The following is a 23,758-nucleotide window of genomic DNA, read 5'->3' as shown; positions in this document are numbered from 1 at the left end:
AACCTAGATTAAACCTAAATTTTTGACCTAGAAGGACTGTTATGACATATTGTTAAGAGAGAAAATCAAGTTGCACGATAATTAATGCACTGAGAATAATCCTATTTTAATAAAATGATAAAAATCCCATCTAAGTGTATAAATATTAGTACATGTTTGTGTGGGTAAGGAAAGCGTATGGAAGGATACACACCTGGAGGAGTGGAATAGGGGTGAGACTATTAGCTTTTCCTTTCTTTTTATTTTTTATTCGGAGATCATTTTAAACTTACAGAAAAGTTGCAAAAATTAAAATAGTACAAAGAATACCTATATATCCATTGCCCAGATTCACCTACTGTTAACATTTTACCCCTTTAGCTTTATGATTTGTGCATGTTCCTTGTCCCACCTTCAGTTAATTGCAATCTACACACACACACACACACAAATTCTTCCCTGATCCATCTGAGGGTAAGTTACATGCATCATGGACATTTACCCCTAAATACTGCAGCATGTATTTTCTAAGAAAAGAGATGTTCTATTACATCACCACAGCATAGCCTTTGGCTTAAGAAATTTAACACTGATACAAAGTATGTCCTCTGATCATAAGAGAATTAAACTAGAAATCAGTAGCAGGAAGATATATGAAAACATTCCCCCAAGATATGGAAACTAAATGACTCACTTCTAAATAACCCATGGGTCAAAGAAGAAATCACGAGAAATGAGAAAACATTTTGAATTTAACAATGTTAATACAATCTTTGATCTAATCCACCGATGACACACTGTTTATTAATTCTTCATATCCTTTGACATGTGACTGGATACTACCACTAACTGGCGTGAGTAGAATTTACCTCCCCTCCCTGCTGAAACTGGGCTGGGACATGGGACTTGCTTGGGCCAAATGAAAGGGGGCAGAGTGAGAACGTGCCAGTTCCCGACCGACGCTGGTGTTCTTCCTCTATCCTGTGTCACTGCCACCATTATGTGAACAGCATCACTCCAGCACCTGCTGCACTGCTTCCCTGGGACCCAGGGGGTACACCTGTGGGGCAGACCTGAGCTGTATGCACAGATTGAATGGGAGGGGCCGAGCCAAGCCCTGCCAACCTGCAGACGCACGGGAAAGAAATGCTGATTGCTGTGGACCACCGAGAATTTCCCATCTGTTACGCAGCGATGACTGATCGTAGAGTAGCCGACACATACAAAACACTTCCTTCACATGAGGGATCGTTGCAAGGCCTTTACTAATGTCAACTCACTGCACGGGCAACGGTCCTTTTTCACAAACGAGGACACTGAGTTTAAGCTGCCAGCCCAAACTCACATGGTTAACACGCTAATGGTTGCGTGACCATGGGATGCGCTTCCTCTGGATGTCCGCTGGGGGAGACCACAGTTGGTGGTCCCCTGAGTCAGTCTGAGCCAGGGCTTCTCCTACTTGCAGCCGAAAGTATCCTGCCAAGCCCACGTGCACAGCCTGCCTCACTCCCCCGGCCTCGTCCTCTCCAGCCCCGGGGATGTCTGACGAGCTTGGGGAGAAAGATGCACTTTTCCCAAACACTAGTTTACAGTCGGGAGCCTCCAAGATGCCCCAAGGGTCACAAAAGACAACGAGTCTGGTTTTCTGTCCACAGACGTGCAGGCAGGAAAAGAACAAACACCAACATGTGCAAAAGAAAAAGTGGTGCGACAATAAAATGGAATTAAACCCCGCGTCAGGAGAGGAAGTGGGCCCTGCTCTGGCTTCATCCAGGGAAGGTCAGTTACCAGAAGCTCAGGTAGGCCTTCGGGCTTGGAGAAGGGATGCATTTCGAAAAGTGAGATGAGGAGCCTCCCCTTGGGAGGCCCGGGGTGGCGGCGGGAGATGACGGGCAGATCCCCCCCGGACTAGTCCTCCCAGCCTGTGCGTCTCAACCTTGGCCATCAGAATCGCCTGGGCTGGGAAGCCACACCCCAGCCCAACAACATCAAATTCTCAGAGGACGGGACCCAGGTGTGGGCGATTTTGTGGCCGAGGCTGAGAAACACTAAGCAACAGCCTCATTTTAACTAGGGTCTCCCCCTCCCCGAGGGTAACCACCATTGTTCCGTGGCCCCCAGCTACCAGGCAGCCTGCCGAGTACTCCTCATGTTCTCACAGATCCTCCTCACAACAAATCACAGGTTTTTAGCAAACAGGGAACTGAGGCACAGCCAGCAAGCAGCAGGTGCGGGACTTAGGCCCGAATGGACCAGAAGCCAAGCTTCTTACAGCCATGCAACACACCTCAGTGATTCAAATGACCTGAGAACTAGGAGAGGGCAGAAATTTCCAAGAGGCCCAAAAGGGGATCCGGGCTGGGTGGGCAGAAAGAGGGGTCTGCCGTCGGACTGGGGAGGGGGGCCCAAGAGGGAAGCGGGGCTCCTGGGATGGCCAGTCTGGGGAGACCAGGCCTTCGTCGACTAATGAGAGCAGATAAACGAGGGAACCAGGCCAAGGGCCCCAGAGGCAGAGAACAGATGTCCAATTCTTCCCTGCAGCCTGCTCTCCCAGGACTGGGGGAAACAAGGACACGGGGTTGGCTGAGGACCAGGACCTACCTGCCTCTGAGTTGTTTTGCTTCTGTCTTGGTCCTTCCCTTCTCTTACCCCCTCCTCCACCTCCCTCCTTAATACCACACGAAGGGGAATTTTGAGGGACCCTCTCCACAAATTCCCCAGATGGGACCAGCCAGTTAGACTGGGTTGAGAATCACCACTTCAACTGCGGGAAGAACTCATATGAATAAATGATGAGAAACACCAAGATCTCCCTACTCCCTGGAGATTAATAGACAAAGGATGCAAACAATTTATAAAAGAAGGAATGCTACTAGGAAATAAACAATGGAAAATGTTCAACCACACTAATAATTTTTTAAATGGCAAATTACTGCCTATGTAAAAATTAGCAACAAGTAGTTCAAGTGATAATAATTAATCCTGGTAGTTTTGAGGTGAGACTGGTACCTTAACACATTAATGACAGTGTTGGCAATGACAAAGTGACAATGAAAATGTTCACATCTTTTGACTTAAGAATACCATTTCTGGGATCTAACCAGAAGAAAAAAATCCAATCCCTGGCAAAAAACCTTAAGCACAAATGTGTTCACTGCAATGTTATATATAAAAGCAGGAATCTTAATGAGGAACACTAAAAGAATAAGAAAATAGAACCATTAAAGAATGGTCATGAAAACCATTTAGCAACTTGAAAAAAATGACTGTGATATAACATGAAACGACACAAGTAAGTAATCCCTAATCTATTTTCTGTCTCTATTAACCTGCCTCTCCTGGACATTTCATATAAAAGGAATCATACAACATGTGTTCTTTTGTCTGGCTTCTTTGAAATGCTTCAATTCGTGATGTTTCACCCCTGTTGTAGCATTTATCAGTGCTTGCTCCTTTTTACTGCTGGGTAGTACTCCACTATACGCATCTATCACACTTGTTTATCCATTCATCAGCTGATGGTCACTTGGGCTGTTTCCACCTGGAGGCTATTGTGAATAATGCTGCAATTAATATTCATGTACAAGTCTTTGTGTGGATATATGTTTTCATTTCTCCTGAGAGGAACTGCTGAGTCATATGGTAATTCTACATTTAACATTTTGAAAAGCTGCCAGGCTGTTTTCCAACACGACTGTACCACTTTACATTCTCACCAGCAATGTATGGGGGCCCCGATTTCTGCATAGCCTTAGCCACATGATTATTTATGTCTTCTTGATTCTAGCCAGCTCTGTGAATATCATTTGAATTTCTCTAATGACTAATGATGCTGAGCATCTTTTCATATGCTTACTTGCTATTTGTATACCTTCTTCAGAGAACTGTCTAGTCAAATCATTTGCCCATTTTAATTGCAGTGCTTTTTAACACTTTATTTTTTAGAACAGTTTTAGGTTCACAGAAAAATTGAGCAGAAAGTACAGAGATTTTGCAAATATCCCTGCCCCCCATACACAGCCTCCCCCATTATCCACATCCCCCACCAAGGTGGTACCTTTGTTACAGGAGAACCTACACGGACACGTCACTGTCATCCAAACTCCATAGTTTACATTACATTTCGTCCTTGGTGTTGTGCATACTATGGGTTTGGACAAATAAATAATGACATATATCCATTGTTATACCATTATGCTATCACACAGAGTATTTTCACCACCCTAAAAATCCTGTGTTCTGCCTGTTAATAATCCCACCCTCCCTCCCTAACCCCCAGAATCTGATCTTTCCCTGTCTGCAGTTTTATCTTTTCCAGAATGTCATATAATTGGAATCAGACAGCAAGCGGCCTTTCCAGACTGGCTTATTTCACTTAGTAATATGTATTTAAGGTTCCTCCATGTTTTTTCACGCTTGATAACTTGTTTCTTTTTAGTGCTGAAAAATATTCTGTTTTCTGGACATACCAGTTTATTCATTCACCTGCTGAAAGACATCTTGGTTGCTTCCAAGTTTTGGCAATTATAAAAAAAGGTTCATGTGCAGGTCTGTGTATAAACATACATTTTAACATCATTTGGGTAAACATGAGAAGATTGTTGGATCATGTGATAAGAGTATGTACGCCTATTTTTGTAAGATACTGCCAAACTGCCTTCCAAAGCAGCTGTACCATTTTGCCTTCTCACCAGCAATGAATGAGAGAGAGTTCCTGTTGCTTCACATCCTCGCCAGCATTTGGTGTTGTCAGAGTGGTGGATTTGAGCCATTCTAATAGATGTGTAGGAGCATCTCATTGTTTTCATTTTTATTTCCCTGATAACATGATGTGGAGCATTTTTTCACATGCTTGTTTGCTCTCCGTGTATCTTCTCTGGTGAAGTGTCTGTTGAGGGGTTTTCCTGTTTAAAAATCAGGTTGTTCATTTTCTTATTATTGAGTTTTAAGTCTTCTCTGTATATTTTGGATAACAGTCCTTTATCAGATGTGTGCTTTGCAAAGATTTTCTCTCAGTTCGTGGCTTGTCTTCTTAATTTCTTGACAGTACCCTTTCACACAGCAGAAGTTTTAATTTTAATGAAGTCCAGCTTAGAAAATCTTTCTTTCATGAATTGTGCCTTTGTAGAACCAACCAGGACCCTAAGGGGTCTTCCCTGGGACAGACCCCTCCCCCCACATCCTCTGCTTCAGCTCCTCTCTGAAGTACCCAAATAATAGTACCTGATGCACATTTCCTGAGTTGTTCTACAGATGCCAAAACCCCCACTAGATGGAAGAGGTTAACTACTTGATGACCATGAGTACACAGCCCCCCAGACCTACTACAGCCTAAAGACTGATCGTGTGAACCCCTGTGACACCACCCTGTGACACCACCCTGTGACCTCACCATCAGCCAATCAGAGATGATCACTTACCCTGGGACTCCCTTCCCTCACCTTACCTCTCAAAATGCTTTGCTGAAAACCATCGAGGAGTTCGTGTGCTTTGAGCATTAGCTATCCCGATTCCTTGTACAGCATGCCCTGCAATAAATGCTGCTCTTTCTTTCGCCACAACCTGGTGTCAGTTGTTTGGCTTTACTGCACGCCGGCGAGTGGACCCCAGTTTTGGCTTGGTAACATTTCATGTTGTATCTAAAAACTCATCACCATACCCTAGGTCATTTAGATTTTTTCCTATGTTAGCAGTTTTATATGATCCATTTTGAGTTAATTCTTGTGAAGGATGTAAGATCTGTGTCTAGATTTTTTTTTTTCCTGCACATGGATACCTAGCTGTTCCATTACTGTTTGTGGAAAAGATTATGTTTTCTCCACTGTATAGCCTTTGTTTCGTTGTCAAAGATCAGCTGGCTGTATTTATGGAAGTCTATTTCCGGGCCCCCTGTTCTGTTCCATGTATCTAGCTATCTGTTCTTCCACCAACACCAGTGTCTTGATTACTGTAGCTTTAGAGTATGTCTCAAAGTTGAGTAGTGTCAGTCCTCCAGTTTCATTCTTTTCCCTCAATATTGTGTTGGCTTTTCTGGGTCTTTTGGTTATAAACTTTAAAATCAGTTTGTCAATATCCACACAATAACTTACTGGGATTTTGACTGAAATTGCTTTGAATCTATAGATCAAGCTGGCAAGAAATGACATCTTGACAATGTTGAGTCTTCCTGTGCATAAATATGGAACATTGCCTCATTTACTTAGTTCTTTGATTTCTTTCATCAGAGTTCTGTAGTTTCCCTCATATAGATCTTGTACATATTTTGTTAGATTTATACCTGCTAATGTAAATGGTATTGTTTTTAATTTCAAATTCCACTAATTCATTGCTGGCATATAGGAAAGTGACTGACTTTTGTATAAATAACCCCATATCCTGTAATCTTGCTATTCACCTGTTGTGTCCACTTTGGGGTCTTTTTTTTTTTTTTTTTTTTTTTTGCGGTACACGGGCCTCTCACTGTTGTGGCCTCTCCCGTTGCAGAGCACAGGCTCCGGATGCGCAGGCTCAGGGGCCATGGCTCACGGGCCCAGCCACTCCGCGCCATGTGGGATCTTCCCAGACCAGGGCACGAACCTGTGTCCCCTGCATCGGCAGGCAGACTCTCAACCACTGTGCCACCAGGGAAGTCCTGGGGTCAACTTTTTTCAATTCTTTCAGATTCTCTACATAGACAACCATGTCATCTGCATACAAACAGTTTTATATCATCCTTCCCTATCTGTATACCTTTTATTTCATTTTCTTGCATTAGCCAGAACTTCCATTAGCTAGTATGATGTTAAAAGGAGTGGTGAGAGAGGACACCCTTGTCTTGTTCCAGCTTAGCTGGAGAGCTTCTAGTTTCTAAGTATTCTAGTTTCTCACCGTTAAGTATGATGTTTAGATGTAGGTTTTTTGCATAAGTCCTTTATCAAGTTGAGGAAGTTCCCCTGTATTCCTACTTTGCCGAGAATTTTTATCATGAATGGGTATTGGATCCTGTCATGTATCATGTGATATGATCATGTGATTTTTATTCTTTAGCCTGTTGGTATGATTGCATTATTTGGAAACGGGTATTTGTTAAACTATGGTACATGCCTATAACAAAATATAATTCTATCATATATGATTTTTTAGAACATATGACAATGTGGAATGTTATCTGTGATCACCTAAAAAAAAAAAAACCCAAAAGTCGTGTATCTTATACAACAAGATATACAATATGATCACAGTTCATTTTAAAAACTAGTATATGAAAAAAAATGACACATGCAAGGGCATATGTATGTGCATAAGACAAAAGGCCTTGTAGGATTTATACCAAAATATCTAAAGCAATGGGCTATGCTGAGTTAGAGAAGCCTCTCTGGTAGCTGGTAACAAGCCGACGTGAAGTAAAGCAAAAAGGGTCATTTGACATGTAACGTCTAGAAAAGGCAAATCTATAGGGACAGAAAACAGACTGGTGGTCGTCCGGGCTGGGACAGGAGTGGGGACTGACTGCAAATGAGCACCAGGGGCCTCTCTGGCCCCATGTTCTACAACTGGATTGAGTGATAACTCCATAAATCTACTAAAAACCACTGAATTGTACACTTAAAATTGGTGAATTTTATACTATGCAAATTACACCTCCATAAAACTTTAAAAAGAAGGCGGGATGATTTACTATAAAATGGGATGGATGTAAGGGGAAGCCTTCCCCAATCCTGAGGGGGAGCCTCAGTCAGCCTCAGGGAGAGGCCTCACCAGAAATCTATCTGAAACTGTCTCAACCCTTCCTGTTCTCTAGACTGGCCCACAAACAAAATAAAAAACAAAAAACCGTGGCCACCTAGAGCTCCTGCATGCACTCTGGCTACGAGGAACGCCCTCACTGCCTTCCTAGCATGGATGAGGTGTCCACCAGCTACAGCCCACCCAGTTGCCCCAAAGGGGAACAATTCCAAGCTGGGCAGCTGCCCTCTGGGTGTCACAACTTCACAGGCTTTTCCATAATGACCCTTGTGGTTGACTATACTTTGGTGCTTGCCACCCCCCTCCCCTTGGGAACCACATATCCAGTATTTGTCCTTGTGAAGCGCTCCCTCCGGCGTGGTCTAGGAGTTCGGCCACGTCACTGGCTCCGGCTGATGGGTCAGCAGTAAGCACGATGCAAGCAGAGACTTGAGAAGCACTTGCAGTGGGGTCTGTCTTCCTGGAAAGTTGGAAGAATGTTCCTTCTTGGAACCCAGCTACCTCGCCATGAGGTGGTGTAAGCAGTCCCACGGGGAGGCAGGAAGAGAACTGAAGCCCCCCAGCCAGCACCCCAGCTGAGCTCCCAGATGACAGGGGCTGCCCCAGTGCCCCAGCCGGCACCACATGGAGAGAACCAGCCAGAAAACCCTCAGAATCCCAAGAGAAAAGAAACTGCTATGGTGTTAAGTGGCTAGAGTTTGTGGTGGTTCCTTCTGTAGCACTAGGTAACACAGACATCCTTTGGCCTCTTGGTCACCAGAGAAGTCCTGGTGAGTGTTGAGAAGCGCCACCTGTAACACTGAGTGCCCGGTCCACCTGCCCAGGACACCCTGCTGTGCCCCTGGGGAGGCAGGAGCTCTTGCCAGCATCTAACTGAAGGGTGACAGACAGGCCCTCACTTAAGCTCAGGCCACTGCGGAACCCACTCTAAAAGCCGCTTCCTCAAGGAGATATGAACCTAGAAGGCCACGACGCATTGTCTGGATACTAAGACCAGGGGTGCAAAGTCTGAGTAGCAGGGTACTGACATATCTTCAGTGAACCTCTCCATAAGACACGTACTTGCGAAGTGAACCCTGCCTGCCTTAACTAAAAGTTAACCTTGCCAGAAACGGGACTTATGTCCATGGTATTCCTGCCCGAGTGCCTACAGAACCTGAACAGGAGCAAAGAGCAGACACCCCCAAATCCTGGGACACTGTGCAAACCAACTAGCCAGGACGCTTCAGAAATGTCCACATTCACAAAGACTTGGGGACGGTTCCTGATCACAGGAGACAAAAGGAACCTGACAGCTGAATGTGACCTGCAATCTTGATCTTCTTTTGCTATAAAGGGCAGTATTAGGACAATCAGTGAAATGTGAATTAGGTCTGTACATTAACAGCAAGAGATCAAGGTTAACTTCCCTGATTTTGTCACTGTACAGCAGTTAGGTAAGAACATTCCTAGCTTTTATTAAGGGTAAAGGGGGCACAGTATCTGCAACTTACTTTTAAATGGTTCAGAAAAAAGTGTGCATGTGCACACACACGTATGTGTACAGGGGGCACAAACGTGTGAAATGTTAACATTTAGGGAACTGGGATGAAGGGTACCTGGGAACTCTGTACTCTTTTGTAACTTCTCTGTCAAGACTGAAATTATGTCAAAATTAGAATAAAACATTTCTAAGATACTGTTTGGTGAGTCATTCCTTTTGAACCTTTGTTCCAACCACCCAGCTGGCTCCAGAAAGGTCTTCCCTCCAGTCTGAACAGGGCTAGTTACTGCTTTTTGGCTCACACGCCTCTGAACATCTGATGAAGTTTCAGGCCCCTCCCCCAAAAAAACATTCAAACTCACACACACCTGCCTTTGCACACGACCACGAACCCTGACCTGGGAGCCCAGCAAGGAAAACATGGAAGGTCAGAGTGGGAAGCGAATCAGCTCTGAATCCAGGCCACCTGTCAGGGTCCAGGGGCTTTAGGCCCTGGGGAAGAGTTCCTCCCCAATGTCACACACCCCGCAGGCAGGGAGGGGCCGGCGCCAGGACTGGGGTCCTGTCCTCTGCTTTCTGTCTGTGCGCCCTGGCACGGACTTACTCATCCTCTCAAGCCCACTTTCTCTTCCCTAAAATTGAGGCAACGGCACGACCACCTCATGGAGTCGCTGGGAGAATTCAGAGCTCAGGAACGGGGCTGACGTTTTTCCTACTCCTAGCACCTTGTACCTTGTCTACTCAGCGATGCCCACCCCCAAGCCCACCGGGCTGGGTGCTGGGTGCTGCTCAGGGCAGCCAGTGGCACAGCCAGGAGGCCCCGCCTCAGGCTTATGCCCCAGAGGCCCCAGTTGCCAGCAATTCTTGTTTTTCCTGATACCCTCTGAGATCAGGCCTTTGCTTTCCATCCCACTTGGAGCCCACTGCCTTTTGCTAGACATAACTTTGATTTAATGTAGCCTTTAGCCACATTCACTTTAACTAGAATACTAGACATTTTGGCCAAACGTGAACATACGAGCAGTATATCTGCTTTTCAGCCGCCACTCACCCTCACCTGGAAGTTCTCTCTCAAAATGACACGAACTATAGGGTGTCACTCAGAGTGCAGATCGGTCTATCTTGAAGCCCTGGAGTTTCACTGCGGAGGAAAGTATGAAAGGGCAGGTCCATGGACACACACACACCCGGGGGCACATACGGGCTGGGGCTCAAACCGCCCGTCTCCCACGAGTGTCAGCTCTTCCTCGAGCTCTGGGGTGAAAAAATCCATCACTTTAGCCATAAAACAGACACACTAAGATAGTAGAATATAACATACCTGTAATCTTAAGAACCTAAACCTTAAAGGCCAAGCAGGCGGCAGGTGACAGCCGATCCCTCCCAGCCTGTTGGGGGTCCCCGCAGGGTCAGGTTGGGAAATGCTGATTTTGACCCTGTGGAAGGGGAGAGGGTGAGAAGGAGCCCAGAAGACTCCTTTTTGGAGGCTGACCATCGCTGCTTTGATCCTGGCACCTGAGTGACTCGGCGTGTCCAACCCGGGGCCTCATGCGGGAGAGGGGAAAGTGAGCCCCGATCCCAGCCAGGTTAACAGAGATAAGCGACAGGACAGCTGCAGACTCTCCCTGCAGGGGCGACACACATTCCCCTGGAACGAGGGCATTCAAGCTCCCTCTAAGCACAGCCTCCAGAACACAGATGCTGTGGTCCACGGAATACCAATGCAAACTTTGAAATGTGCAGTTTTCTAGAGAGTGTTCAGCCTTTTTTGGATTCTCAAAGGGATTCATGTCCCCATAAGATAAGAACTACTGCTCTTAATTAAAAAGAGTTTGAAAGCAAACTGATGAGATTGAAGCTCTGGCCATGGGCTGTCACAAGGAAAGATTTTTATTTGAGAACATCGGATACTTCTGGAAATGTTCCTGCTAAATCCAAAAACACCTGACAGTCCAGCTCCAACACTCACAAACCCACCAACAGCCTCGTTCCGCAGACAAGACGGGACCGTCCATGGCCGGCTCCCCTCCCACCGCCGCTCGTCTCCATCCGGGGGCACAACTGAAATGCCAGGCCACTCAGCTACTCCAGCCACAGGAGGGGAGAACAGGATCCCGCCTCCCAGGCCAGGGCCCCGGTGGGGGATGCTCACGGGGGCGCAGCTGAGGCGACGTCACACACAAACACCATGACCAAAGTCAGCGAGTGCCCGAGGGGTCCCCCTGGCTTCAGTGACAGCACAGCCAGGCTGGGACGGGCTGGCGTCCCCGTGTGATCATCTCACCACCCCAGGACAGCACAGTGCCTCTGAAGGAAGCACCGCAGGAACGCTTAACTGCGATCACACTTCTCACACTTTAAACGGGACAGAATCTCTCTCCCCAAGAACATCAGTTTGGACCTTCCTGGCTCAATAGGCTGTCGGGCAAAGGACAGCGCACCTGCCAGTCTTAGTTGACCGTGGAATCCAAGGTGTGGGCAAAGGCCTGTCCAGAAAGGGCTGGACAGCGACTCAGCCGAAGGGGCACCCACTACTGACGCCACTGCCCACGCCGCTCTCAGCTCAGCTGAGATCAGAACCCGCAGTGAAGCGAGCACCTGCTGCTGGGGGTCTACTGACGGCCCTTCTCTGCGAGCATGTGTGCCCTCTGTGAAGAGGTGCACTCACATCAGCGTCGCAGCCGCAGGAAGAACGCGTGTTTACACTCCGCGCTCTCCAAGGGGTAATATTTATCGTAAAAATCTAAAACATATTCTTCAGTCTTGAATCCAAACTTCTGGTAGAGCAGCATAGCAGGGTTGCTCGCTGAGACGTGAAGGGTTACGTCCTTGCCCATGCAGGTCTGCCGAAAGAGTGGAAAAACACAAGGTGAAAATGAAAAAGCCGGAGGGAAAATGAGTGGGTGAAGTAACTTTTAAGTGTAGGCAGTCAGTTACAGAAACCAGAGACACTGGGGCCTGAAGCTGAGACACTGCAGCACCAGCAACAGCAGGAAACCTGACCCGTCTCTGCCGCCACCAAAACACTGCGCCGAAACGTTCAAGGCCAAGGAAACAGACGGTAAGCTGGGTGTGTTCTTTTTCTCTTTGGAGCAAAGAGCCAACAGGGATATTTTCACTGTCAATTGTTTTATATTCAATTGCATTTAAATACATCAAGCATATCAATACCAACATCACAACAATCTTGAAGAAAGAGAGGACAAGAGGAGACATTCTGCTTTTAAAAACCAGATGTCATCCTACAAGGGAATCATAAAAATTCCCTGCCTAGACCTTCTAGAAAATGTTAAATTATGTAGCCAGATATGAAATATTAAGACTTCTGTTTAATTATACAACTTGAATACCTTATACAAACATTCTGAATCCCAAAGACACTCTCTCATCACTCCCAAACTTCCCAGAACTGAGGTTTCTGCATTTAGCATGGGCCTAATCCTAGGGGAAAAGAATGATGCGTGCTCTGTCAAGTCTAGGCAAGTTCTTAGATTCTTTAATTAGCTACACAGAAGAAAGTACCCCGAAAGTCACATAAATTCAGAACTTGCTCTTTACTGAGGAGGCACTGAGATCCTGGGCTTGATGAGTTCCTGAGATTTTACAATCCCAGGTCAAAGGCAGACAGATACCTTCTCTTCCCTGCTTCCCTCACATTCTGCATCCAAAGGCATTTTTAGGACAAGAACGAACGACAAGCACACCAAGGACGATAGTCCTCTTTACGCTGCAAGTTGGCACAATCCCAGCAGCCCCGTCGCCGAGCACAACTGACCGTCTGGGTGGTACTGTGTCTGGGCCGGGGTTTATGGGCTGGCTGGGGGCCAGGCACCCACATACAAAGACGGACACTCCTCCTCCCAGCCAGGGAGCCTCAGTAAGGACCAGATGTGCCACCAGAACATCACCCCTGCCCTATCCACTGGCCCTTGCTGGTGAAGGAGGAGGCAGGAGCCCGTGGCCATCCTACCAGGAGAGGGTGGACAGGGGGAGGTCGGCCCTGCGCACAGGGTGGGTGAAGGCAGGGTGTGTTGGGGATAATGGAGACAGCCTCACACTAACTGCCAAGAGAGGAGAGAAGAATGCAATTCCTCGATAGAGGGTTCTCAAGGTTCTCACCAACATCTGGGAATTACTGAGCAAGTTTCATTAAAAACTGGAAAAAAAAAACAACAACACTGAATCATCTCCATCTTCTATTTAAAAAGAATCTTTCCCACGTGACACACAATGCTCCATACCCAATGGTTTCTAAATAAGCTACCAGATAAATTCTGGGGAAAAAAAAATCCTTGCATGTTTTTCTGGTGTTAGTATATAAATATATGGTCTATTTTCCTCAAAGGTGATACAGATATATCAAAGGATGAATTACCTAGAAGGTTCACAGCAACAGTAAATTAAAAACAAGCAGCATTAACAGAATGCACATACCACTGACTGACAGGCTGGCTAAAATGTTTAAAAATACTTAAGAACTAAAAGTCACTTCTCACTTCCACTTCTCAGAGTCACCGCGGTGGTGATTCCAAGAGCAGCAGCAGTTACGATACGGACGGTACAAGTGCTTTAGGCTCCCACTTGTGGTACTTTCCTCATTTCATTTACTACACATGGTCACACACTGATTTCTTTGAAACCTGGGTCTGAGGAGTGACCCTCTTTTAGGGGGTGAAGGCTTCTCTCTGGGTGTTAATAACCTCGTGAGCGACACAGACCGGCTCCTCTTCACTGGCGTCGCCTGGCGCTGGCCTCCTCCTCCTCCAAGCCTTTCAAGGAAACCCAGAGGCAGGTGGGCAGACAGTGAGCAGAGACAACATACCTGAATCAGATGATAAATCATGAAAGTTGCAATCCCTGCTCTTCTCCACTCAGGATGGACAAACAGAAATGAAATGTACGCTTCGTTGTACTTCACATCGGGGACCATGAAGCCAAAGGCAATGATGACTTTCTTATAGAGGACGACGACACTGAAGTCCGGGTACTGCAGGCACTCGGACAGGTCAACACCTATGGAGAGAGGCCAGCAGGGTCAGCCCGGGCTCGGGGGCTAGTGAGCAACAGGCCACTCAGTCTGTGCTTTCAGCTGCATCTGCATGCTAAAACACCCATACTGGAGACAGAGACATTACCATAGACACCACACATTCAGATCATAAAAATAAAAAAGTGAATTTTAGAAAATATCAAAATTAGCATCGCCTGGTCTACGTACATATGTTAAAAGAAGAGAAGCAGGACAGGGTGGGTAGGAGAGAGCACACAAGCTCAGAACTGGACACACCTAGTGTTGCACTCAGCCTCCGGGGCTGTGAGTGCCAGCTGGCGCATCCCTAAGCGCCCCGCCTCGGTATCTGCCTTGGGTAAGATGAGAGATACCCAGATCCCAGGGGGCTGAGGAAAGATCCCGAGACCGCCCGTACACAGACAATTGACAAGCTCTTTAGTACAAATGCCACATTTTACAATAAAGGAGTAAAATATAACATAACTCCATGTTTAACGTTTGGAAGGCGCCCAGTGTAGGGGCAGGAAGTAGCAGACACTCCCAGAATGCTCCTTTCAGCCCCATCCCAGCCCCCACCACGTGCACTGTGACATCCTGACAAAATCTCATCCAGCTCCTAGAAGACACGTATTATTTCCTTTACATTCCAAAGCAGTGCAGTAGAATAGATCCACAAAGAACGTGTTTATATTTAGCAATGAAACTGTGTTCCTTTGATCGATGGCTTCAGAGACAATATGTTAAGGCTGATAAAATCACGAATCACATTGGATTTATTCTTATTTTCAAAGTCTGTGGTTGGGGTATTTGGCTTTTTTTTTTTTAATTTTGCGGTAAGCGGGCCTCTCACTGTTGTGGCCTCTCCCGTTGCAGAGTACAGGCTCCGGATGCGCAGGCTCAGCGGCCATGGCTCATGGGCCTAGCTGCTCCGCAGCATGTGGGATCTTCCCGGACCGGGGCACGAACCCATGTCCCCTGCATCGGCAGGCGGGCTCTCAACCACTATGCCACCAGGGAAGCCCAAGGGATATTTGGCTTTTTAAAAAACAACTTTTGGGACTTCTCTGGTGGCGCAGTGGTTAAGAATCTGCCTGTCAATGCAGGGAACACGGGTTTGAGCCCTGGCCCGGGAAGATCCCACATGCCACTGAGACCATGTGCCACAACTACTGAGCCTGCACTCTACAGCCCGCGAGCCACAACTACTGAAGCCCATGCACCTAGAGCCTCTGCTCTGCAACAAGAGAAGCCACTGCAATGAGAAGCCCGCAAACCACAAACCACAATGAAGAGCAGCCCGTACGCGGCAACGAAGACCCAACACAGCCAGAAATAAATTAACAAAAATAAATAAATAAAAACAATTTTTGGCTGCGCTAACACTCTCAAAAGGACCAGCTAAATAAACAAAGCACACAGAATTATTACGCAAAAATCACAAGTGTCCAAATACGCCCAAGCTATCAGCCTGTGTGGTACTGATGGACATTACCTGGGATCTAGACACATGTGGAAGCAAAAGAGGGTGAATCATTTATTCTGGAACCAGAGACAAACAGGGAAGAGGAACAAACAAAAACACTGTTTATTACTTTAACTGTTCGCTTCTTCTTGACCTTAGGAAAGAAAGAGATGTTTATATTTTAATATTTCTAAGTTAGTAGAAACAAACTGAATGAAATCATATAAGGTTTTGGGGGTCACACGACATACACTAATTTTAAAAACTGCTAAAATGAATGACACAGAAAATGGATCTGCCTAGTTCGGGAGGGGAGAACATACCAGGCCAGAAAAACTCCTGACACATGGAGTTTATCGTCGGGATGTGATTTGGCCGGACATAGCAGTAATCAAGAGGTGCGTCCGGCTCTGGCGTCCAGTGAGGGTCACTCCTGTGCAGGTGGGAACGAATCTGGGACAGCAGCTGCAGTTTGGGTGGCTTTGTTTCATAATCACGCCTCCAGAACCCAGAAAATAAACAAACTGAAGTCAAGAAAAATACCCATTATTCCCAGCCATTTGATTCACAAAACTCTTTGATCTGCTTGAAATTTTAAGTTAGTTTGCACTACTTTATATATGGCGGCTGACTTAACAGCTACATTTCTGGTATGAAATTTAAAATTCATTCTATCAATATTCGTCAGACCCAACCCCTCAGTACCTGCCAGGAACTCTACTAGTGCTGGTAAGCCTTGATGAACAGAATGGGGAAACAGAAACAGCAACCTAATTCAATGCTCTGAGTGCTGGGACACAGGACAGAGCCCAGGAGAGGAAGGCCCAACCCTGCCAGGACAGCTGGGGACCAGGAGCTGGAGGAGGCTCGCGTGCTGCTTCCCCGTGTCTGCCCGGGAGGGCGGGGCTGTGCCAGGAGGACTGCATGACTGGGGGCTGCAGAGCAAGCGTGGTCAGCAGAGACAACTATCAATCATGCACAGCCCAGTGCTGGGGCCTCTCCGGCCAGCTCGGCATCCAGGGCGCTGCCTACACAAGGAAACTCATCAGCAGTCCATATAGAGGCCCGACTGAGACATCATCCCATTTTTTCATTTCACAGACTAAATATATATACAACTTTGAAATTTAAAACAAAACAATAAGTATGATAATCATAATGAAATCTAACAGAGTTAACTTATCCTTGCCTTTTATGTTTCTTTCAAAGGACCATCCTTTCTGCAAAAATGTACAGTTGAAACAAGCCAAGGATGAGACTGGACACAGAGCACAGACTCGGTCCTTGCTGATGCCAGCTCACAGGTCTTGGTCTTTATTCGCTCCAATGGGGGAACAGAGCTTGAAAACCACAAACATTACTCCCCGCGACACACTCGACATCCCAGCTCTTCTCTGTATACCTGATGTAAGGCTTTAGGATCCGAGAAGTGTAAGGGCTGACAATGCTCTGGTCCACAGCCATATCTTCCGACCCCACCAAACGGTACAAAAACTTCGTGGTCTGGTGCCGAAATCCTTTCCTGGATGGCAAGGCAGTCTATGAGAAAGACATGTTAGTTATATAAAAATAAAATTACTCAAAGGATTGGTTTAATTTCCACAGATAAGTAGTACTTACAACATTTTTATGTGTCAGAAAGTAAGTCTTTCCACAGGATTTAACTGGAAAGCTCAAGGTTTAATACAAACTTCATAGGTACCTTCACCTAAAAATGGATATGAAAAACTAATCCCGGTTTAATAGTTTAAAAGCAAAATAATTTAAGAATTTTTAAAGTTTTGTAAAGATTTTAAAAGAGATTTAGACAGGTGAAATGCAGAATTGATCCCTGGATTTACAGCCTCTCCAGGTTTCATGTTGTCTATAAAGGCACAGTCAATCCACTCATCAAATGTTCAGCAGTCCAAGCATCAGGGGGGAGGGGTAACACACACAGGCTTCCTGTCTCATGAGTGGTCTCTGTTATCACAGGGCGTGGGGCTCAATCACTGCTGCATCTGTATGTGGATCTATTACAATATGTCTGTACCAAGTAAATCTGACAAAAGTAGGACTGATGCAGATTATCATCCCTAAAACACAGCATGAGCGGAGAGGCCCGACCAGAGGGTCAAGGGGGACGCAGTCCTGCTCCTCCAGAGGATGTCCCCACAGAAGGGATGCATATGTCTGCTCTCCAGACACTGCTGCTCCAGGGCCCTCGGTCATGTCGTAACAGAACATGAAAATTAGGGTTTTATAGCAAAGAGCTCAGATGGAAAGATTAAAAGGCACATTTATAAAGTGGTTTGCCAAGGGTTGGATGAAGTTTAGAAACCTGAGTTGTTTTTGTAGAAACAGCTTGCTCTTAGCATAGAAAATAACTTTGTTGGAAGAAGAGCAAGAATTCTTTCCTTAATAATTTGCTCTGATTACTTTCCCAAACCGGACACCAAAACTTTCAAAGGCCAACTCTGAAATTCTTCCAGGACTTTGCATTTCAAAGTGAAATTCAAAGTTGTGGTATACAGTTTCCAAATATGGCCCAATGCTTCCTCCTGTGCCTGAAGGTACAAGTGTCTCCCCATATGGAAAGGCGGAGCCAATGTCCCCTCCCCTGGAATCTGGCGAGCCTGGGACAGGCTGGACCAGTCAGAACATGGCATAAAGTAACATTCTGGGACTTCTGAGCCCAGGCCATAAGGGAGCCGGCGGCTTCCACTTCCTCCCTCCTCGAGCCCAGCTGCCACGGTGCCCAGGCGCAACCACTGAAGGGCTGGCGGCCACACGGAGACAGGCTCTGGAGGACCCAGCTCCCAGCTGAGTGGAGCCACAGGGTGCCCCTTCCTTCAGCACATGAAGGAGAAGAACACCCAGCTGAGCCAGTCAACCCACAGACTCAGAAGAAGAATTAAATAGTTACTGTTTTTTGTGTGTGTGTGGTACACGGGCCTCTCACTGTTGTGGCCTCTCCCGTTGCGGAGCACAGGCTCCGGACGCGCAGGCTCAGCAGCCATGGCTCACGGGCCCAGCCGCTTCGCGGCATGTGGGATCTTCCCGGACCGGGGCACGAACCCGTGTCCCCTGCATCGGCAGGCGGACTCCCAACCACTGCGCCACCAGGGAAGCCCAATAGTTACTGTTTTAAGCCACTAAGTTTGGGGCTGGTTTGTAATGCAGCAGAGATTACAGCAGCCCCTGAGCCCATGAAACAGCATCAGATTAAATGGGAAGGTGAGGTCTATGAAAGATCTGGATGCACACAGTCCCCACCCCTTTCCTCTCCCTTGCTTCCACACCAGTTTAAACATCCTCACCTTCTGCCTGGAACACTACTCTAGAATCTACTCCTGGTGAAGGTGCTGTGAAAACTGTTGAAATGACAACAAAGGACTTAGAATATTGCAACTTAGTTGACAAAGCAGCAGCTGCAGGGTTTAAGACGACTGACTCCAATTTTGAAAGAAGTTCTAACTGTGAATAAAATGCTATCCAACAGCACTTCATGCTACAGAGAAATTGTTCATGAAAGGAAGGGTCAATCAATAAGGCAGACTTCACTGTTGACTGATTTTAAGAAACTGCCACAGTCACTATGATCAGTCCACAGCCATCAACATCAAGGCAAGACTCTCCACCAGCAAAAAGATTACAATTCACTGAAGGCTCACATGATGGTTAGTATTTTTTAGGAATAAAGTATCTTTTTAAAAAAAGAATAAATTTATTTCTTTCATTTATTTTTATTTTTGGCTGCATTGGGTCTTCGTTGCGGCATGAAGGCTTTTCTCTATTTGTGGCAAGCAGGGGTTACTCTTTGTTGCGGTGCGCAGGCTTCTCACTGCGGTGGCTTCTCTTCTTGCAGAGCACGGGCTCTAGGCACACGGGCTTCAGTTGTTGTGGCGCACAGGCTTAGCCCTGCACCACGGCTTGAACCCGTGTCCCCTGCATTGGCAGGCAGATTCTTGACCACTGCACCTCCAGGGGAGCCCCAGGAATACAGGATCTTTTAATTAAGGGATATATATTGGATTTTTAGAGATAATACTATTACACACTTGTTAGACTAAACATAACTTTTACATGCATTGGGAAACCAAAATATTCACGTGACTCTCTCTGTTGCAATATTTGCTTTAATGAAGTGGTCTGGAACTGAACCCGAAACATCTCTGAGGTCTGCCTGTAAGCACTCAACAAACAATGTTAAGGATAGGTCTCTTCAAAAAACCAAATGAAGAGATAAAGAAGTAATGGCGTCAACATTCATATTAGGAGTCCAGAAGGGGAGGAAAAAAATAAAGGAGGAATGTATTTAAAGAGCATGATGAGGAATTTCCCAAAATAAAGAAGCATGAGTTCCCCTTCGGGTTCCAGTCCTGCATGTAAGGAGCTCGGAAGTCCTCACTCCGCCATAACAAGGAAAAGGCTGCACAAGCTGAAAATCAACTCTTCTCCGACCCATCAGAGAAGTAAGGTCACAGGGCAAACCGTTGCCTCACAGACTGGAGACAGACAAGTGGATACAGAGGTTCACAACCTACTGGAGTAAGAAGCCTCGGGAAGCAGTGCCGGGAGGGGAAAACCTTACCTGCAATCGATGAACTGCTGGAGGCTCAGCGGGGACAAGTCTGAGAGAACAGAGACCAGGGAGGCCCCGCACTTGCGTGAGTTTTACCTCTAGGAGGCTCTACCAGGTGCTCACTGTGAAGATCAAAGAAAAATCCCCTCCTGCTGCCATTGGCAGTAGCTCATTTTGAACTGTCAGGGTATCTGTGCTCCTTAACAAGGCTGCCCTCGGGCGAAACTATTCTGCCAGAGCCTAACCTACCTGAGGGAAGGGAATAGCCAGCCCCTGCCCCCTCTAGCCACCCTGTCCCACCTAACGGGGGAGGAAAACTGAGAAGCCCTTGTGGAGTCTCAGCCCAGGGGCACACGCTCACTTAGAGACTGAGGACCAATCCAAGGACTGTAGAACACCTCCCCACCACATCACTAATGGCCTATTCCCACAGTGCCTTGTACCCAGGACACCATCCTTGGCTGTCAATTACAAGGCAAGCTAAAAGGCAAAAACACAGTTTGAAGAGACAGAAGCATCAGAACCAGACTCAGATATGGCAGAGATGTTGGAATTACTGAACTGGGAATAACTATGATTAGCACGTTAAGGGCTCTAATGAACAAAGTAGAGGTCATGAAAGAACAGATGGGTAATCTAAGCAGAGATGGAATTTCTAAGAAAGAATAAAAAAGAAATGTTAAGATTAAAACCACTGTAGCAGAAATGAAGAACGGCTTTGATGGGCTCACTGGGAGACCGGACGTGGCTGAGGAAAGACTTCCTGAGCTTGAGGACATGTCAACAGAAAAGCTGCCAAAACTGAAAAGCAAAGGGAAGAAAGACAGAACGGAACAGAATATCCAAAAACTGTGGTACAACTACAAAAGGTGTAACATATGCATAATGGGAATAGCAGAAGGAGGAAAAAGAAACAGAAGAAACACCTGAAGCAATAACAACTGAGAATTTCCCCAAGTTAATGAGACACCAAACCAAAACCACAGTCCCAAGGAGCTCATAGAATAAGGAGGATAAACGCCAAGAAGCATGTCAGACACGTGTAACTGAAAAAGAAGAGGTGCCAAGCAAGATAAATGAGAGCAAAAAACACTGGAAACGCATGAACACAAGTCAAGATCAAAAACCAAGGGAAAAAATCGGAAAGCTACCAGGACATGGGACAATAAAAAAGGAGGCCACCTACAAAGAAACAAGAGTAAGCCTGACATTGTGGCTCCAGGAACGACACTACAGCAAGACGATCATGGAGTAATAATGCTAAAACGTTAAAAGAAAAAATGACAATTTTATATCCAACTATGTTAGCATTTAAATGCAAGAATGAAGTGAAGATCTTCTGAGGCATACTGGTTTAAAAATTAACCTCAGGGCTTCCCTGGTGGCGCAGTGGTTGAGAGTCCGCCTGCCGATGCAGGGGACACGGGTTCGTGCCCCGGTCCAGGAAGATCCCACATGCCGCAGAGCAGCTAGGCCCGTGAGCCATGGCTGCTGAGCCTGCATGTCCGGAGCCTGGGCCCTAAAACGGAAAAAGCAAAAAAAAAGAAAAGCCCGCGCACAGAAAAAAAAAAAAAAAAAAAAAAAATTAACCTCAAAAAGACCGTATTTTAAAGAACTATCAGAGGAAGTACTCTAGCAAGAAGTTAACCCAGAAGAAGCAATGGGAAGTGAGACTGAGTGAATACTTTAGTGAGATTTACTGGTACCTAAACAAGCAACACAAAAGAAAAAAGGCAAAGGAGAGCACGCAAAGGCATTTTTTTGTTTGCAGGGTGAAGAGCACATGATCATATTAAAAAATTAATAGAGAAAAATCAATACATGTCTTAAGTTAGGACCTATAAAAAGAATAAAAACAGAACATACAATTTTCTTTATAGAAAAGATTCAACATCAAATAGACTATTTTCTTTGACTAGACATAATATAATTTGACTAGAAATTTAATTTGACTAGATAATTTGACTAGAAATTAAATATAATTTGACTAGAAATTAAATCAATTACTAAAAGATACTGTAAAAATTCTCATGTATCTAAGAAAACTATGAGCTATTTACCACTAAATAACTCTTGGGTTAAAGAGGAAATGCTGAGAAAAATTACGAAACACAAAGTACTGACTGGATAAAAAAATCACATCATTTCAAAGGTCATGAGTCATGGCTAAAATATAGAGACAGTTATAGCTATGAATATATTGATCAGAAGACAAGAAAGAGAATGGATTGAACAAATGCATTTACGGCTGCTCCCCTATGTAACTGCATTAAAGTGATACTAAAATTCCAGGTTAAGATGGGGGATTAAACACAAACATCCAATTTTATTTCCTCCCAAAACCCAACTACAAGAAACAGACTTAAAAAAAAAAAAAAGACGAGCAGGCAAGAACAAAAAGATCAGGAGAAGAAACCAAAGTAACTGGGAAGCAGATGGACACAAAGTAGCAGATTTAAAGCCAAAATCCCAAGCTGGCTTTCAGTGAAGTGAGAACCGGCCCAACCTGTACTGCAGAATCCTCCTAAATTACGTAGGTGGCAGCACCAGGTTCCTCTGGAACTGGGAAAAACTAAGGAGCAGGTAAAAGCTGTGGGTGGAGCAGGAAGGCCCCAAACCTCCAACCCCTCTCCCACCCGCAGGGTGGCTGCCCTCCCACAGGAGTCTGGGGCCCAGATCTACAGAAGGCCTAACCAGGCTCCGGACGGGCAGCTCACGTGGCACTGAAGGGTGAGGCCTGCACCAGCTGAAGGCTGAGACCCCCCTCTCCCGGTGGCCACGAGGGTCCCGAGACTGAGGAGTCTTCTACAGGGACTCTGACTGGCCTAAGGGCCTAAAGGAAGTAATACTGGGGGTCCTTGGCAGAGGACTGACTGGCCTAGAATTCCCGGTTCAACCTAGCTTTCCCGAAGACTCTGAAAGCACTGCTCCACTGCCGGCTTCCTTCCAGTATTGCTGTTAAGCTGGCGCTCAGCTTTACCCAGCGCTAGCTGGGGATTCTGGTTCTAAATTCAAGGCCTTTCAGACACACAAGGTCTCAACGTTTACTTCCCGGGCAGCTTTCCTCTGGAAGCCACTAGGATGTGCTTCACTAAAGAAGGGAGTAAACCTATGAAAAAGTAAAGATGGGGAGCAGGAAACAGGGGGTTCAATCCAGCAGAGGGGAAGATGGGGCTCCGGCGAGGGGAGATGCCAGGACCACGATGGCGGCCAGTACAGAGCAACAAGTGTGACTCAAGGGGCAGACATCCTGAGGCTACCGTCACTAAGCCTCTGCCCCACGGGACCGTCTTGTAAACCTGAGGAGGCTTGTCCGTGCTTAGCTTGGTTCACAACGCATGTGAGGCTCCCCTGCTCCCTCCACGGGCTCCCTGGGTCAGTGGAGGACACTTACCCCACAGATAACCGCCCTGACCTCTGACAAGCTGGAGGGAAGCACGGCAGCCCTGATGCAGGACAGGGACCCACCCCCCGGCAACCCCGACCAGATTTCCGCACATTCCCTGGTACACACTGCAGCCCGCTGATGCTCAG

The 23,758-nt window shown here is 46.3% G+C and overlaps 1 protein-coding gene across 5 annotated transcripts in view; it reads right to left on the bottom strand.

Moving 5' to 3' along the window:
• Window positions 1-11,056: 11,056 nt before the first annotated feature.
• The window catches only part of KAT14 (lysine acetyltransferase 14), a 41,020-nt gene continuing 28,318 nt past the window's right edge, over window positions 11,057-23,758 (bottom strand). For 3 of the 5 annotated variants that reach the window (XM_027118245.1, XM_027118246.1, XM_027118250.1), the window contains exons 7-10: window positions 17,063-17,199; window positions 15,984-16,168; window positions 14,010-14,200; window positions 11,057-12,030 (exon numbers count right to left, since the gene is read on the bottom strand). In XM_027118245.1, the coding sequence (XP_026974046.1) occupies window positions 11,857-12,030; window positions 14,010-14,200; window positions 15,984-16,168; window positions 17,063-17,199 (687 nt within the window). In that variant the 3' untranslated portion in view covers window positions 11,057-11,856. The other 2 variants (XM_027118248.1, XM_027118249.1) reach the window with 2 other exon arrangements.

The sequence above is a fragment of the Aethalodelphis obliquidens genome, unplaced genomic scaffold (assembly GCF_003676395.1).
Source record: "Aethalodelphis obliquidens isolate GAN/ISIS:26980383/991018 unplaced genomic scaffold, ASM367639v1 scaffold18, whole genome shotgun sequence".
In the NCBI taxonomy this organism is placed as follows: domain Eukaryota; kingdom Metazoa; phylum Chordata; class Mammalia; order Artiodactyla; family Delphinidae; genus Aethalodelphis; species Aethalodelphis obliquidens.
This window is presented reverse-complemented; position numbering and strand designations above follow the sequence as displayed.